Source organism: Rhododendron vialii, chromosome 2a (genome assembly GCF_030253575.1).
Source record: "Rhododendron vialii isolate Sample 1 chromosome 2a, ASM3025357v1".
Lineage (NCBI taxonomy): Eukaryota > Viridiplantae > Streptophyta > Magnoliopsida > Ericales > Ericaceae > Rhododendron > Rhododendron vialii.
The window spans coordinates 12,840,231-12,859,298 of NC_080558.1; the positions used below are offsets into that span (position 1 = coordinate 12,840,231).

Consider the following 19,068-nt stretch of genomic DNA (forward strand, 5'->3'; position numbering starts at 1 on the left):
TGAAAGTCAAAAGGAGCATCCCTGCAAAAGAGCACTATATAGCAGCAGCTCTGTAGCCCCCTACCATCAAAAACCCGAATCCTATTCCAGCTGAAGTGCTCGAACCAAGTCAGCTCATTCATTGAGCTCTCCAAGCCTACCCTTAACGTATCATTGTCCTCAGTCCTATCCCATTTAGAAGGAGGACAAAGAGGCACAAATTAAGGGATTAAATTGGGTACCTGCATCCCTAGCTCCACCTAGACGACCTTACAAGTAAGTCAGATAAGAGAACACTTCCATTTGGCAAATTCCAAATATCCTGTACATTTTCTGTTCCACAATCTTGGGCTCTACCAGTCCACAATACAGCCAAATACAGTCCAACTAACTTAGATAGTAGCGAGTAAACAATGCTCAAACACTCTTATGAATAAGGAACTCGAGCAAAAATTATATATAGGTTGGCTCAGTGAAAGAAGTGCATCCTTGCAAAACGATGTCCAAGACAAATTCTAACAACTAGTTAAAAGACTCTCACTTTGCTTCCATCACTCTCCCATAAATTGCCAAAAACGGAAAGAACTTAGATAGTTTGGACGAAGGGAACATTTGACAATTAACACACATAAGCAATGCTCTTAGGTCTATAACTTCTTGCTTATTACAATTGTAAAATGATAACTTACTTCATAGTTGAAAGTGAAGATTCATTCGTTAAGGTAGGAATACAAAACAAGATATTAAAACTGAGGAATTGTAAAATGATAACTCACTTGCAAGACGAAATCCTCACAGAATGGGCAAATAATAAGAAGCATCGCAAGTTTAAAGATTTAGTTTAAATTTACCTCTTCAGGGGTTCCTTCAAAAAGCTTGCCGCATGATAAACTAAACAAAGTGTCCCCCGTAAAAATCACTCGTGATCCAGGAAAATAAAAGCTAATATGCCCTGCTTGAAATTAAGATCAACAATGAGCGTTAGCAAGTAGAAAAGATTCGCGTAAAATAATCTTGTGCAGGCTATGCATCAAGAAGTAAAGAAATAAGAGAATCTGGTAACACCCACAACTAGATCTGGCAAAACCACAAAAGTTCTAAAAAAATGCTCAGGAATGAAAATGGAGTATTAAAGTTTTCTGGAAAATGTTAAAAGTTAGACTACATAAGTTAAAAGTTACAGAATCAACTTAAAGGAGATTATGTAACACTTAATTATAAAGAAGTGCATCATGATGACAATCAGTGTTCAATCATCAGAATGTCAGAAAATATTTTCTCATCAAGGAAGGGTAACCGGTAACCATCTAATGCGTGACAAGGAAACTAGTCATGAGGTTCTTCTAGCTTGGTAGTTTATAAACTGCACTTCTTTCTTTGAGCTTTAAGACAAGAGAAGCCTAGAGTTTGAATAGTTACTTCACTCGACAAAGTGTGCAAAGAAAAACCAATTTAGACAACATGCTTAAATCTCTATGATAAATGATATTATATTACTTGTGACAATATATTAAACAAACGATTATAAGCATAAAAATGACAAACTAGACGTAGGCCACGTGCAATGCATATAATCCTAATCTAACAACACTACAGCCTTTTATTTTTGTCATCAGTAATTGTGCACTACATTATGTGAGCTTAAACTTATCTATTCCCTCTCCCGTGTCTTTGCTTTCATTCTAGTTTCTCTCTTACCAAGTTAATTATGTCGTTCTGTAAGATTGAGTACATTCTAAACACTCTGTTCCATTAGTAGCTCGATATACTAAGAAACATGTGTACAGGTATACCAGTAGGCTACAGGTATGAAGATGAGAAACCTTAAAATGTAGGGTACGGGTACAGCTGGAGTACGACTATAACAAAGATACTTTTTATAATTTAAAGCAATGTATTATACATAATGATTACACTTCAAATAAAAAATAGCTAAAACTCGGGCAATAAAGGATCCAACATCAAATAATAGTTCAACGCCAAACTTAAGGTCCAAATAAAAGATTATAATTACATTGTACAACAGAATCTATGGACCAAAATCTTAATCTCTAATCATGCTAAGCATACAAAAAAGAAGTTTTATCAACTTAGCTTCATCTTTGTGTTGGGTATGGCTTGATATATATTGTGGTACTTTTGGCCTCTAAGGCACAGCAGAAGTCAAAGAGAAAAGTTTTGGTATGTGTTTTGTGTACCCGGTATGGATTTAGAAGTACCATTTAAAGTAAGGTACTGAGTAAGCTACGGGTACGAGTACGACGGGGTTTCAAAAGTACACATGCTTCATAGCCGATATATGATGAGCCAAATACATTGTAATTGTAAACAAATCCATTTGCAGCAATGATGATCCAAATAACATCAAAACAAGAAACTTCCAAAACTATACCCAGAGACATATCACACAGGATAAAAAAAGAGAACACAAACCTCGAGTATGACCAGGAGTTTCGATTATAATCACTTCATGGCCAGCAAACATCCACTTGTCCCCATCTTTCAAAACTATATCAATGCCAGGAATTCTGTCCTTGTCAATTCCTGATCCAATTACCTAATAAAGTACAACAGAAAATGGCAAATTTCAAAAGAGCAGCCTGAGTTATGAAATCGGAACACTTTGAGAACATGGAAAGGACATTGCCATAAAAACATATAGAACTTCTATCTGTACTCAATGCTGAATTCCCCAACCAGTAGACTAAAATCGTACAAGGATCACTAAGATTGTAGACGAGAAATTAAGACTAGATAAGAAGTTTGAAAAGAAGCATTAACCTCAAATGGGTTTAGACTATGTAGGACTAAACTTGAATATAAGGAACATGCTTTAGTAAAAATAAACTCAGAAAGAGAAAATAATATCAAAAACCGTGGACACCAAAAGAGAACAATTTCTTCATCTAGCTTATGTCTCAAGAAGGATTGTGAGGTTGCAAAAGATGTAACCAATAACATCAAAATACAATGTAGCGGTGCTTCCTTGCATATTATGCTCTTGATAAATACTTATAACACAAGTGCATAGGAATACTTATTTTGACCTTTACTCTCCATAGTTTAGAATCAATAATAGTAGCATACCCGGAAATGTCTGAACCAAAACTCCACAGGAATATCATCTTTCCCCTTCCAGGCATTTCAAAAATAGTTACTCTACTTGGCGATTCCAAATATGACGATGAAGTTGCAATAAGAGCGCAAGAGTAATGGAAAAAGAGAAGCCGAAATATTAATTTTCCAGAATAATACTAACATACCTTTGCGCCATACATTTCTTTTAGCTCCCTGTTCCCCCCAGTATGATCATAATGGTGATGGGTATTAAGAATGTAAGTCAGATTCCCATTTTTTCTAGACAAGGCATCCATAACAGGTACAGCTTCAGAAGGATCAACGACTCCAACTGTGCCAGTATCCACGTCATGTAGCAAATATGCATAATTGTCGCTAAGACATGGAATCTGAGGAGAGTAAAGAACAGAAAAGATTGAAATCATGGACCAACAACTATCAAAACAATCTAAGAATTGATTTAAATCAAAGTACAGTGTTCTATTTCAATGAAGATCAGCATACAGGCTAGCACAATAAAGACATGAGCACCTATAACAGTGTACGGACAAAGGTGTGTGCACGTCAATGAGCTCCGTTATATACAACTACATGTATTTAACTCCAAAACAATCGATAGAGAATTTCTTCAATCAAATAGCGAGAAAATATCTATGACCTGATTGCTATAAAATAATGCGTGTAGCAATCAATCCTTACTATTAATCATCCAGAAATCAAGGATTATTTACATGTCAAAACTACGTAATTGCACCCATATTTTACAATTTCAACAACTAGAAGCACAATAAACATCTGTCAACTCAAATTATTTGTCATTTGTCACATGTTTTCCCATGGTCAAACTCATGACACAACAGAACAAGTTGAGGAGGCATCATAAGAGTTGCAGCAAAAATGGTAAAGAGCAAAGGAAAAATTACCTAAAAACAAAGGATTAGACAGCAAATCAAGCAACCACACCATTGCTTACATAAACAACAAAAAATGAAGAGATCAGCTAACCACTTCGATTTGTAGTGTGGAAGACATTTTGGGAACTCTACAGAAGCTAGAAATTCCAATTGATCGACTAACTCCACGTAAGGTTTTGAGTGGGATAGACAAGAACCGCATGAATCCGTACAACAAGTTTTTCCTCAAGCAAAGTTGTCTCGCGCCTGGCCATACGCATGACCCTCTCCTCATCTAGAACATTTGACAACACAAAACAGCAGGAAAAAAGAAGAAGGTTAATTCAATCTATTCGAGTAGGGGGCAACAACAAAAAAAATTGCAAAGTGAACAATCGATGAGGAATCCAAGAGCTAGTGGTTTTAGCAACTAAACAACAACAACAATCCATTACGTTGAAGAATATTCAGGCCGAAATTAAATCTGCAAAAAAAAAAAAACGCATGGTAGATATAAATGTACAATTCATTAACCCAAAGCATATATCTCTATATACTCTACTCTCGTCTAAATCCACGATTCAAAAATTAGGGTTTCCAACCTACAAGCATAGCCAAAGGCACCAATTGAACTGCGTGCATAAAAATATCGAACTAAAGCTCCATAAAAATACTTAAATTCCGAAATCCAAGCGAACAATCTATATCCCGTGCTATACCATTAAATCGAAAGCTAAATCCAAGAGCAATAGGCTTTAGCAACCAAATAATAAATGACAACAATTATTACGACAATGATGACTATAAGGAATTGAGCTAATAAGCTAATAGACGAAATCAAAACTATTCAAAGCAAATCCACCGAAACAATTTTGAGCGCAATATATTCTAACCACATCCAAATCCACGATTCAAAACTAGGAATTGCAAAAGGAACCAATTGAATCTCGTGCGTACTAATAATTACACCAAACTAATACTTCTAAATTCAAATTACAAACATGTAATCTGTATCACATGATACAAAAACAAACAAACAGAGACGATTTAACACCAGGGGTGGATTACTAACACAAATCTTCATTTTTCTCTCAAATATAGCTCAATTTATTTCCAAAGGTAGCACCCTTCTTCTTCTTCTTCTTTTTTGGAACCAAAGGGACCCGACGCATCAAAGATTCAAAATTTTTGACACCAAGATTTTATACATGCATATTACTATTATGGGTATATATATATAGTGAGAGAAAGAGAGAGAAACAAACCCCAGAACGAGGAAAGGATACCATGGCGGAGGGTGTCCTACAAATCATTTGCATCATCTTTCATCTTAAGGAGAGAGAGAGAGGGGGGGAGGGCATGGGTTGGCACACGCAAATGAGCCGATTGGTGTATAATACAGATGGAGAGTAGAGAGAGAGAGATGGAACCACGAATTTTTTTTGAATTAGGAGGAATTAATTTAATTTAATTATTCTGGGTGACAGAGGGAGGGATCATTGCACCACCGCTTTTCCTTTTGATGCTTTACACAAAAGAAGGCACTGAAAAGGCAGTTCTCCTCTGTGGATGACCCCACCCTCTTTAATTTGGTATATTCTCTCTCTCTCTCTCTCTCTCTCTTGTTTTTTTTTTTTGATCCGCCTCTCTCTCTCTCTTGTTTGATTCTCTTCTATTTTTGCTGTCTTTCATAATTTAATACAAGTAATACAGATTAAAAAAAAAATGAGAATAAGCTAAATTATTAGGAAAACTAGTTTAATTTGTTTGCTGCAGAATTTTTTTTTTTTTTATGATATGAAAAGGTCAACATGTTGGTAAAAAAAGAGGTCCTAATTACTAGACTCATTCATAGTCATTAGGCCATACGCGTCAAATGATATCCAAGTTAAACAAACTACAGTATATAACTTTACCTAATTATAATTGAATATTTTGTACGACGTTGTCATCTGTTGTTGGGAAGCCCGGTGAGGCAAAATTCGGAAAATCATGCAATGCTATGCTTCATACGACGTCGTCAGCTGTTGTTGGGAAGCCTGGTGAGGCTAGATTTGTACGACGTTGTCATTTGTTGGAAAACTGGATGTGGCATAATTTTGAATATAACGCAATGCTATGCTTTGTACAATCCCCTTGTGCTCCAACACCTAATTAGACATCATTTTGTATCGAATAAATTGAAGCGAATGTTAGGTTAACTATAAACTAAAACATTGTTATCCAGGAATTTTTCAAGCTGCCACAAAATAATCTAATTTGCAATAAGTAGTATAACAAGAGAAGGTCCAAAATAAAATTACTTTTCTAGTTCGTAGATTTGGAAAATTAGGGATGTAGGGAGAATAAAATGATGTTCTTCTTCTTCTTTCTTTATTTTCCTTTTTCCATTCTTTTTATTTTTGCATATTTCAGCATATAAATTACTTTTCTAGTTCATAGATTTGGAAAATTAGGGATGGAAGGAGAATAAAATGATGTTCTTTTTCTTCTTCTTCTTTCTCTCTTTTCTTTTTTCCATTCTTTTTATTTTTGCATCTTTTCAGCATATAATTGAATAAGGAGGGGATGAAAAGGAAAATAGTGAATTGGCTAGAAGAAAAAAGCAAATAAAAGAAACATTGAATTTACTTTGGAATGTTAAACCTAGTTTTCTCGAGATTGTTCGTCTTTCATGATTTTGAATTAATTAAACAATACCCTTTGTTTTTATCGTTTTAGAATTGTTTTGATGAATCCCATTTTAGGATTACGGTTGACCTTTTTATTTTAAATATTTTTGGTCCACTAAAAAGGCTTTCGAAAAAGCTACGCACCAACGATGGCTGTAGAAGGACTCAAAGACTTTAGAGTAGACTCGAGCCATTGGCACTTTTTTCCAACAAAAGTACAAAGTATTTATTCTGTCTTCTTCACTAATTTTCTTCACATATTTTTCCCTGCCACAAATTTAAGGTCCATTATCTAGAATTAGTAAGGTTTGGAAATTTAGCGAGATTGTAAAAAGCGTCCAAAGTTTTATTACATTTTCCAATAATAACCAGTTAAATTTGGATTCTAATTCATTCCCCTAAATCGACCCAGATATCTTTTTTTTTTTAATAGTCTCGAGCTCGTGTTATACTCATGGCAAATAATATTGGTCACAATACATGGTCTTTTTTTTTTTTTTTTGGGTAATGCGTGTCTTGGGTCAGCTTGCGCGCATTTCGGATTAATCCCTACAGACCCTCTCACAGCTGTTTTGCTTACGCGTGGGGTGGTCCCAAAAGTTGTTGGCGAGGAGAATTGAATCTAGCTAAGACCTTAGGATAGAGCAAATACCTAAGAGTATCTCCAACCCATATCCGTTTAGGCACCAAAACTCAATTTTGGAGAATCCATGCCCTCCAACCCATCTCCATTTGGGGTCGCCATTTTGGAGACTCAATTCTCATTCTCTATATTTGGAGGATCAACCTCCCAAATGGAGACCCATCTCCATTTCTCTCCTTCACTAATATTTTATTTACTTTTTTGCTAAAATTTCGTCAATTAAATATAACTTTTACATTACACATTCTTTTTCTACAAAATTGGTATTATTGGAAAGACAATAATAATACCTTCAAAAAGAGTATAATATTAAGTATATGTAAATGCATTTTGAAATAACATCAAATGTAAATTCAAACTATTTGAACTCATAGTATTATTTTTTCTCATTTACACAATCCTATCATTGTATTGGTTTGAATAATGAGTTGAAATGAGAAAAAAACATGCATCTAATGAAACAAGGGAAAAGAAATAATATCAACAATAAATGGAGGAAGAATTGGAAGGAGTTTTGGAGGTGAAAAATGGAGAATTGGGTTGAAGTTATTGATTTTCCAAAATTACTTTTTGAATAGAATATATTTTTGTGAGTCTCCAAAATGGAGAAAGAGTGAGAGATAGGTTGGAGATGCTCTAAGTCCCAGACCAATACCACTTGGCCAACCCCTTTCACATAAATTTTAATTATTAGGCTCCATTCCGCTGAGGTTCTTCTTTTTTTTAAAATAATAATTTTCTGCCTTACGAAACAAGTCATCTATATTATAAAACAGAGCGGTTTTTATGTACACATACAAATAAGAGTATCTTTTCAGCCATCAGATCAAATTTTCAATAGGTTATAGCCATTCAATCAACTTCTTTAATAAATTTATCCTCTCCCTCACTCCCTCTTTCCTTACTTCTTTGGCAATGTTGTCATTTCTAGGGACAAACATATTTTTTTTTCTTTATTTAACAATGAGCCTTTTATTATCAAAACGTTTTCTTTTCCCTATCGTCAATCTTTAACTCTATTATTGGGATGTTGTGCATTGTCCACTCATCTGTTAGAAAACTCTATTTAATTTCTTTCTTCTATCAACTGAGGTAACAATAGAAAAATATTATAAAAACTTTACTCATACAAAAGAATAAACTTAAATTTTTTGTTTTTTGGTAACAAGTTGTTTCACCTATTTCTTGGACGCATGATTGAAAGTAGTAGTGCTTAATAATTTGTCTCAGTTATAAGCCTGTAGCATTCCTTTGATTTGAAGGGGGAAAAAACTCAAGTTGTGGCATTCCGTTGCAAGAATTATTTTCAATGTAAAAAAAAAATAGCATTCATTAACTTACGGGAAGTAGAGTTTTAAAACTATTCATTTTTTTTTTGGATTAGTTGTTGGTTGAACTATATTAGATACGGGTGTGATATAAGTATTGGTTGATCGTGATAGCTGTTAACAAATGGTTGTGCATAAGTTAATTACAAATTTCATTTGGGTATGTGCTCCTACTTTTTCAACGAGTGTGGTATTATTTGTTGTGAAACTATTCTTAGAAGAAATTAGTTCAATTTATACCATTTGTCTATTTGAAGAGAATTTTAAAAAATAAATTATAAAATTTTTCATTTGGGTTTTTTAAGATTACTAGAAGGGAAGGATAATTTTTTTTAAGTTGTAATAAAAAAGTGTTGTGTGGTGTCTTTTTTTTTTTATCGGCATATGGTGCCCAAAAATGCTACTTGCACAACCGTTGTGCTGGTTGTGTGCGTGATTCTGACCGTCCAGACGTATTTGGACGGTCTAGATTTTAAAAAAACCCTTCCAAGAAAAAGTTGAACTTTTATGGGGAAGAGTTTGAAGGAATCCTGACCATTTATTACAGCAATGGACGGCTAGAGATTAGTTGTGTGTTGTATTTTACACAACCATTATATGTGTAGCACTTTTGTATTGTGTCGTGCCTTTAGGCACGGGTAATCACTAGTTCTCTTACAATACACCACCTTTAATTCAAAAAATAATTACTTATTTGGCGGGATGGGGCCTTAGAAATGTATCATTAAAAATGTTAAGTAAGTTTTAGAAAAAGATATTGTACACACGATTAGAAGAAAATATATAATTAAAAATATGATTATTACTCTCCAATAATTACGATAGATATCCATCGACATCATCTCTAATCCCCATTAACTTCATTAAAATACCATGACTATCATTTTCATTATTACAATAAATAGATGACATCTTTGAAATACCATATGTAGCCATCAAATACAGTACAGATGGCTACCCCTCATTGTAAATTTTGTCGGTCGTCTCCATTATTTTCGTCCATAAGCCTTGGTGGCTTAATTTTATCATGGGAAAAAACCCGAAATGGTCCATGTAGTTAAGTGTTTGTGTCAATCTAGTCTCTGCAATTTTAATTGGCTCGATTTACACTTTGTACTTTCCATTTTGTTCCAACTTAATCCAATTACTAACTGTCGTTTTTTTAACGCCAAACGCGAATGAGATCCTTTTCTGGGGTTAAAACAGTAATTCTCATATTCTCCTATCGCCTTAATATACCTCTGAACCAAAATACAACTCATTCTTCCATTCCTAATGTTAATCACTGGTATTAAGTTTGGATTTTGGTAATGAGCAAAATTTGGTTATAGTTTTCTACAAAAAAAAAAGTTGCCCTCCAATTCATCATTTTCATGATCAGCCATGAGGCAACATAACCACTGGTATAAATACTAAGATGCCTTATTTTTCTGCATAGTACTTTGAACTTAACTTATATCCGAAAATTGTCCTTATTTGAATTTTTTTGCATTTGTTAGTTTTACGCCAAATTTTTGTGGGTTATTGATTTGTCTCGACGAGAGGAATCGGAAAAGTAATTTTTTTTTTTTTTACTTTTACCCAAGTATTTTGAGAAATAACCACTTTTTAGCAACAAAAAAAGAAGAAGACATTTTGATGCTAAAAAGTGGTTATTTCTCAAAATAATTGGGTAAAAAGTAAAAAAGAATTACTTTTTCGATTCCTCTCGTCGAGAAGAATCAATAACTCATAAAAGTTTGGCACAAAATTAACAAATGCGAAAAAAATTCAAATATGGACAAAATTTTCAGATTTACGTTAAGTTCAAAAGAACGCAACCTGAAAATGCATATCGAACCATGTGCAAAAGTCACAACATAATATAGATCTAAAAGTCACAACATGATAAAGAAACTATGTCCAAAAGTCAGAATGTTACATAAACTCAGCTCCAAATTTAACAAGTCATAACCTAATACATAGATATAATAACAAACCACTCAACTAGGTTACATTAAACCTAACTTAATAGCCCAAGTGGTTACAAAAAAATAGTGCCTTGTCATTCCATTCATTTTCCTACACTTGGCCCATGCACTGATTCTTAATTAGGGATGTTGAAGTTTGAGTAGTCTCATAGAGGAGAATGAGAGAATTACTGTTTTTACCCCAGAAAGGGGTCCATTTGCATTCGGCGTTAAAAGGCTAACGACAGCTAGTAATTGGACCAAGTTGGAGCAAAAGGGAAAGTACAGAGTGTAAATCGAGCCAATTAAAATTGTAAGGACCAAGTTGACACAAACCAATAACTATAGCGACCATTTCAATTTTTTTCCCTTTTATCATTATTGAGACATGTTTTTAGCTTGCTTCCTTTTGATATAGTTAATAGAAGATGCTTCCGACGCATCACCAGACACATATGGCTACGTAGTCATTCAGGTCACGTGCAAAGAACGATTCTAGATAGATTTGTATATATCCAAACTTGCATTCGGTCACATGGGTTTATAGTATTTACTAATCGATCTTATCGGTGACGTCACAGTGGCGTCAGTCGACCTGTGCAAGACACATGCCCGTACTTGGAGATCAAGCAAAGCAGACTCTATAAATACCAAAGCAAAGCAGCCCTAAAGATGATTCTCCACCCTTAAAACCCTAGTTTCTTGCTTTGCTTTCTGCACATGCTCATCCTCTCGCCGGAGGGCCTCGTCAGGCAAATCCCGGCTAGGTCTTAGTCCTGCGTTTACTGTGTAGGATAGGGCATGATCCTTGGTCTGAGTTCCTCTTCAAGTGACTCGTGAGTGGCCTAGCCATCCTGCCCTATCCTGCACAGTGAACACACGATTAGGACTTGACCGGGGTTTGCTTGGCAAGGCCCTTTAGCGAGAGGATGAAAATGTGCAAAGAGTAAAGCAAGAGACTAAGGTTTAAGGGTGGAGAAGCATGTACCACTTTAGGGCTGCTTTGCTTTGAACCTTTGGTATTTATAGAGTCTGTTTTGCTTGATTTCCAAGTACGGGTATGTACCTTGCACGAGTCGGCTGACGTTACGTACCGTGACGTCACCGATAAGATCTAGCAACCGTTTTTGGTGTGAGAAAATTTTGCCTCTTTCACGTGGAGTGAGACCCACACATACATGACCCATATTATATGAGAGAGCATTACAAATAAATGTTGTATTCAAACTTTTTTCCAATAACGAGAAAATTTTCAATCCAACAGTTTATGCACCTATGCACTCTAAGTTTTTTCCGGGAGGAAAAATTCATCGCTTTTCTTCTCCAAGAAATTGTTCTTTAGATATTTTCTTTCATTGTGAGACTATTACTAAAAAAATTGTTGTTTATTGAATTAGGTTTAATTTTCGAAAACTTCCACTGTTGCACATGTGAATGTACTCCAGTAATATTCTACTACCAATTAGAAAAAGAATGAGAAAACAAAATGGAGTTGGGCTAGAAAGCCTAGAATAGCGCCCCCCCCCCCCGCACTCTCTCTCTCATCAAGCCTAGAATAGCTTTGTTGGGCGAAAATACTCTCGGGCTTAATTATAGGGCAAGTCCACTCATTTTTTTTAGTACAAAAACCACTTACTATAACTCACAAAGGATAAAACCCACACTAGAATCTCTTGGACAGTCAAACTCTCTTACACTTGAAAGGAAATTCTCCACTCCAAATTTTACTATAAGTGGTAACCACCTTCTTGAATCCTATATTTGGATATTGAGAAAGAGAGATCAGGAAAGGAAAGCAATTCATTCCGCTAAGGTTTTTATTTCTTAAGTAGGAGTATTTATTTTTCGTTTTACGAGACATGTCATTTCTCTCACAATACATCAATTTTAATTTAAAAAATAATTACTTATTTCTCTTAGCGAAACGGGGTCCTAAATGCTATGCACGAGGGACATGCTAAATAACAATGTTAGATTTAATCATTAAAGATGCTTATAGTACATGCAAAAATAGTAGAAAATAATCTTGAAATGTTTAATTATCATTCACAACCAATTATCGAAGGCCAGGGTCAAAGCTAGAAATTTCAGTTGGCGGGGTCAAAATCTTACCTAAGTTTATAGTACATATTTTTTCATTGTGGAAGATGGATACAGCTTTCCAATTGCCTAACCACTATAGGAGTAACCACTTTCTTAAATGCTACATTTATAATGGCTGCTGATTTTGCCACTCAATTTTTTTGTAAACGCCACTTCCCTGCAAGTGTATTTTTTGTGCAAAAATACACTTGCAATGGAGTGGCGTTAACAAAAAAAAGGAGTGACAAAGTCATTTCCTTTTATAATTTGAATGTTGAGAAAAAGAATGGAAGGTGTGTGGCTCTGGATGCTTGGTTTGAGCTCCTCTTCAAGTGACTCGTGAGTGGCCTAGCCTTCCTGCCCTATCCTGCACAGTAAACGCACAACTAAGACTTGACTGGGGTTTGCCCGGTAAGGCCCTCCGGCGAGACGATGAAAATGTGCAGAGAGCAAGTAAGAGACTAAGATTTTTAGGGTGGAGAAACATGTACCTCTTTAGGGTTGCTTTGCTTTGGTATTTACAGAGTCTGCTTTGCTTGATCTCCAAGGTGTAATTTTAACTGATACTAGTATAAGAAGTCATAGGGAAAGTAGTTCAATAGCCAAACAAGGTGTGACTTTAACTGATGTAATAAAGAAGCCATATAAAAAGTACGGAGAAGAGACTTACGGTAACAGATAGAACTTCGGGATAGTTGGGTCATCTAGGATTCATCTAATTATAGGGTTGAGTTCAAAGTGTGTTTTTTCCATCGCCGAGAGTTCACGATAAGAAAAAAAAAATTAGAAAAATTAAGTTGGTTCTACACATCTGGTGATAAACGACACATATACATGTGCAGCTGTTAAGACCCGGGAACGATGATGATCTCGAATCACGGAATAATTTTCTCAAGCGACGCGGCACTTCCCCTAAATAAACAAAGTCGCGGTGTGGTAGGCTACCCAACAACATACTACTATCAATTATCAAATGACTTTTCTCCAGCTTAAGGAAATTAGAGAGGGTCATGAAAGGGACATCCTCTCTCTTTGTAGACATGATGAAATTGACATCCTTTCTTTCTAGGTCTATGTTGATTATAATTCTAGTGGAGCCCACCTACGAGGACACAATTTGGTGTATAGAAAATATACAACAAAGATTGCATCGGGTTCTTAGAGTTACTGATTGAAGTCGTTTAATTTATTTAAAATATTATTTTTAACGGCCTTACAAAAAAATTATTGGTCATTTAGATATCAGTAAGAGGTTGATCAATTCATTCAATTTATATCAGATTCAGGGACACAAATTGATTAAGTCTTTACCGATATCCAAATGAACTAATTTTGTAAGAACTCTTACAAATATATTTTAAACCAATTGAAGGACTCCGATTACTTGAGTGGAATTCCTATACGAATTCCACACGATTTGGTGTACATTTTCATGTACCCATAGTTTTTTTTTGAATTATAGTGACGTTGCTCATCATATTGATTATTGACTAGGGGAAAAGGGTAAAAAGAGGTTGCACTTTGACAGGGTGGATTACAATAATACCTTTTCTTTTTTTGTCTCGTTTTGGATCTTTCTTTTACATGTTCTTTGGTCATTTGCTTTTTGTGAGTAACGTTCACAAACTTCAAATTAGATGATGACTTGGGTCGTTGGTGTTTCCCCTAAAAGCCAAGCCACAAAAAGGAAAAGAAATGGAAAAAGTGAAAAATTGGAAAGCCAAATGAAAGAGCTGATGTGAAGGAGGAAAAAAGTGAGACTTTAAGCTACAAAGCTAGTAAAAACTCAAGTGAAGGGGAGTGGAGTTAGTGCCTCCTTTACGGGGCGGAGCTATGTTGGAGCTCGGGGGGCCCCCGGCCCCCTGGCTCCAGCTCCCTAAGTGTTCGAGTTTTAAAATTTTTATTTTGTATATATCTGATTTTGAATTATTGATAATTATTTGTGTATAGCTACTTATAATCTCAATAATTTTGGTTCGATTTGATAAAAAAAATGGTCATTTTACATTTTCATTTTTCAATTTCTTTCATAAATAAAAAAATAAGCACGTGATCATTGATGTAATCTAAAGAATCATTTTAATGTAAAAATGTAATGAATTGAAAAGCAAAAACGTTATGATACAATAAGTATACGTTTCGATAAAAAAAAAAAATATGGCTAGCTTCCTTTTGATATAGTTAATAGAGAAGATGCTTTGGACGCATCACCACCAGACACCAGACACATATGGGTACGTAGTTGTTCAGGCCACGTGCAAAGAACGATTCTGGACAGATTTGTATATATCCAAACTTGCATTCGGTCACATGGGTTTATAGTATTTACAAATCGATCCTTAATAGACTTGTTCAGCAGGCGGTGTATGTTGAGTTCAATAGTGAAACAAGAAGGTGTAATTTTAACTGATATATACTAGTAGTATAAAAGAAGTCATATAGAAAGTAGTTCAATAGCCAAACAAGGTGTGACTTTAACTGATATAATAACAAGCCATATAAAAAGTACGGAGGAGAGACTTACGGTAACATATAGAGCTTTAAGATAGTTGGGTCATTTAGGATAGACCCCGTTCCGCTTCTCCGAAAACTTTCTTTTTAAAAAAGAAGGTAATTTCAAACTCAAATATAACGAAAATGAAAAATAATTTTTTAATTTTTTTTTCACTGTTTAAAATATCTCAATAAGATCTATCAAATATATTGATAAAAACATTATTTACGTAAACACAAGATTTTTGGCCCTGAAATTATCTTTTTTTCTTAAAGTTCTTTTTTTCTAAAAGTGGAACGGCCTTGGTTGAGTTCAAAGTGTGTTTTTTCCATTGCCGAGAGTCCACGATAATATATATATATATATATATATATATATATATATATATATATATATATTAGAAAAATTAAGTTGGTTCTACACATCTGATGTATACGACACATATATGTTGCTTTTAAGACCCAAGACGATGATGATCTCGAATCACGGAATAATTTTCTCAAGTGACGGCACATCCCAAATAAACAAAGTCGTGGTGTGGTAGGCAACTCCCAACAACATACTATCAATTATCAAATGACTCTTCTCCAGCTTAAGGAAATTAGAGAGGGTCATGAGAGGGACATCCTCTCTCTTTGTAGATATGAAATTGACGGCCTTTGTTTCTAGGTCTATTGACTCTACTTATGGTGGAGCCCACCTGCGAGGACACAATTTGGTGTATAGCAAATCAATAATGATTCTCACACAGATAATTTTGCACATATCTTACACATACATTTTTTTGGGGCCCCATATCGGGGTTCCATAAAATGATCCGAATCGCTCATCTTTTTTAAAATATTTTTTGGAGGGTTTCTGTAAAAAATCAGATCGAACAGATATATATCGGTAAGAACTTTCTCAGAAATTATAGGGCGAATCATTCTGTTTTGCACTATGAATTCTGAGAAAGCCCTTACCAATATCCGTTGGAGCTAATTTTTTTTAAAAACCCTCCAAAAAATATTTTAAAAAAGATGAGCAATTCGGATTATTTTGTGGGATCTCGATATGAACCCCATAAAAATGTATGTGCAATATATGTGCAAAACTATCTGTGCAAGTAGTACGGTTGGTATATTTCCAGATTGCATAGAGAGCTGCTACCCTCACAGACACAAGTGTACAGATTGTGCACAGATTTTTTTGTGGGGCCCACCACAGGTCCCACACAAACTATTCGAGTCGTTCATTAAATGTAAAACACTTTTTCAAGGGTTCTCGTGAAAAATCAGCTCAATCCAATACCTATAAGTTCTCGATCCAATCATCTAACTATTCATTGAGATTTTAGAATAATGAAAAGTTAAATGATTGGACCGAGCAACTATAAGTATCGAATTGAGCTGATTTTTCTTGGGGACCTTTGGAAAATTGTAACGACTCAGATCGTTTGTGTGGGACCTGTAATGGGCCCCACAAAAAAATCTGTGCGCAATCTATGTATGAAATGTCTGTATGGACAGACTTTCTGGATTGCTTAGGTTCCTAGGGCTAATGATCGAAGCCGTTTAATTTGTTTAAAATATTATTTTTAGTGGCCTTACGAAAAACCTACTCATTCGGATATCTGTAAGGGGTTGATCAATTCATTCAAATTGTATTAGATTCGGGGACAAAAATCGATTAAGTTCTTACCGATATCAGAATGAGCTAATTTTGTAGAAACTCTTAAAAATAAATTTTAAACGAATTAAATGATTCTGATCATTTGTATTGAATTCCTATATGAATCCCACACAATTCAGTATACATATCGTGTACTCATAGTTTTTTTTAGTTATAGTGACGTTGCTCATCATATTGACTCAAGTAGGGGAAAAAGGTAAAGAGGTTGCACTTTGACAGGGTGGATTTACCATACCTTTTCTTTTTTTGTCTCGTTTTGGATCTTTCTTATACATGTTCTTTGGTCATTTGCTTTTTGTGAGTAACGGTCACAAATTTCAAATTAGATGATTACTTGGGTAGTTGGTGTTTCCCCTAAAAGCCAAGCCACAAAAAGGAAAAAGGAAAAGAAATGGAAAAAAGAAGCTAGTGATCATGAAAGAGCTGATGTGAAGGAGAAAAAAGTGAGATTTTATTAAGCTATAATAAGCTAGTAAAAACACCACATCTCAGCGAAACAATTAATTTACAACCACATACACAAGCTCCTCTTACATGAAGAGTGCACAAACACACAAACTCCTCTCACGTGAAGAGTTTCTCACATGAGGAGTTTGTGTTCGCGGTTGTAAATTAATTGTTCAACAGAAAGAACCTCAGTATTGAACTCAAATTCGGCTTTGGAGTCCTCTTGCTAGCCATCACGCAAATCAACACAAAAAGGTTCGTCGGACGAGCCTTTTAAGTGTATGGACCACACCACAATGTGTGACGAAGAAGGGACTTGGGACATCACGTGGCGGTACCCCAAGAGCATTAAATATTTTTTCCTCAACTTCTAGCCTGGGTGACCCATATCCAACTTCTAGAATGCAACCACAATTCGAGTCCACGACTTACGGCTACAGGGAACTTAATGAGCAGTAAGGTCTAGCTTCGCGGGTGCCTAGTGACTAGGCCTTTAACAAGGCATCAAAACTAGGGCCACAAACATACCAAATTGCTCGCAAGCATCTTAAGGTTTGGATCAGCCCGACTCGTTTACTAAATAAGTTGAGTTTGAGCTAAAGTTTTAGGCTTATGTAATAAACGAGTTGAGCTCTAAAGCTCGGCTTGCTTACAAACAAGCCGACCTCGAGCTGAGCTCGAACACTGCAATGCTTGGCTTATTATGTAAATGAGCCGACCTCGAGCTCAAGTTTTAGACACATTTAGTAAACGAGCCGAACTCGAACATTGCAAGACTCGGCTCGTTTGCTAATAAAACAAGGCCTTAGGCTGATTTTTTTTGCCAATATTGTATACATCAACGGGGGTTAGCGGGGTGTTAATATATTAGTCAACAGGGGTTAGCATAGCTCTGAACCCCAAATTCGCTTCCCGTGGGGCTCAAACCTCCGTCTCCAATGTGGATAGAGACGGATCCAAGAATATATAGCCTAGTAGGGCACCTGTTAATTATAATGGTAAAAGTTCATTTTTTTTAGTCAACCACAGTAAGATCGTACAAAATTAAGGCATGCATTACTAACTACAAAAATTTATAACGCGTACTTTAAGTTAAATTAGGTAAAAATGAGCACAAAATCCAAGATAAATTTTTTAAATATATTTTAAATGAATATCGACAAGTTTTAGAATGATTGAGCTAGTTTTGTTAATGATTTTATTTTAAAATATTTCTCCTAAACAGTTAAAAATAAAGAAAATCAAGAAAAAATAGCTCCAAATAGACAAACAGCTCATGTAGAGACCCGTGTTTAATTTCGATAATTTTAATGTTTAAATAAAAGTTAGAATTTAAAATTAATATGAAAGGTGATGTAAAAATGTGTTCGATGGTTGGATTTGTGAAGATTTGAAGTTTGGGGGTCAATGTGGTTCATTTAATTGTGGAGGGGTGTATAGTGCTATATGTATGTGAGTATGTATAGGTGTGGATGAGAACCACACAACACAATCCCCATATGTCTCTCTCTCTCATGGCATATCTCCCTCTCCCTCACCCTTTACGGTTCTCTCTCTCTCTCTCTCTCTGTTGCTCTCACACCTCAAAACCTCAAGAATCTTCCACATTCCATGTACCCAAGTGTCCTAGACCTCGGGTCTTGATCGCTCAAGCTCGGAGAGGAGTGTTATTGGTTGAAATCGAGTTTGGAAGCTAGGGCTTGCTTGTAGATCTTGGGTTTTGGCTTTGGGAGCTTGAGATAGGGATTTCTCACTTCTATTAGGTGTAATTGTGGTGATTTGGTGTTTGAATCCTTGTTTAATCATCCCGTTTGGGCCTTAGTGAGTTTTAT

General features: G+C 35.3%; 1 protein-coding gene across 3 annotated transcripts in view; it reads right to left on the reverse strand.

Annotated features, from left to right (window-relative positions):
- LOC131316851 (probable hydroxyacylglutathione hydrolase 2, chloroplastic) overlaps positions 1 to 5,385 on the reverse strand; it is a 70,682-nt gene extending 65,297 nt beyond the window's left edge. Inside the window, exons 1-5 of one of the 3 annotated variants that reach the window (XM_058346336.1) lie at positions 5,216 to 5,385; positions 4,063 to 4,245; positions 3,243 to 3,446; positions 2,413 to 2,536; positions 831 to 931 (exon numbers count right to left, since the gene is read on the reverse strand). In XM_058346336.1, coding sequence (XP_058202319.1) covers positions 831 to 931; positions 2,413 to 2,536; positions 3,243 to 3,446; positions 4,063 to 4,245; positions 5,216 to 5,272 — 669 coding nt within the window. In that variant the 5' untranslated portion in view covers positions 5,273 to 5,385. Of the gene's footprint in view, positions 1 to 830; positions 932 to 2,412; positions 2,537 to 3,242; positions 3,447 to 4,062; positions 4,246 to 5,022 lie in introns of all 3 variants that reach the window. The other 2 variants (XM_058346334.1, XM_058346335.1) reach the window with 2 other exon arrangements.
- Positions 5,386 to 19,068: the final 13,683 nt, after the last annotated feature.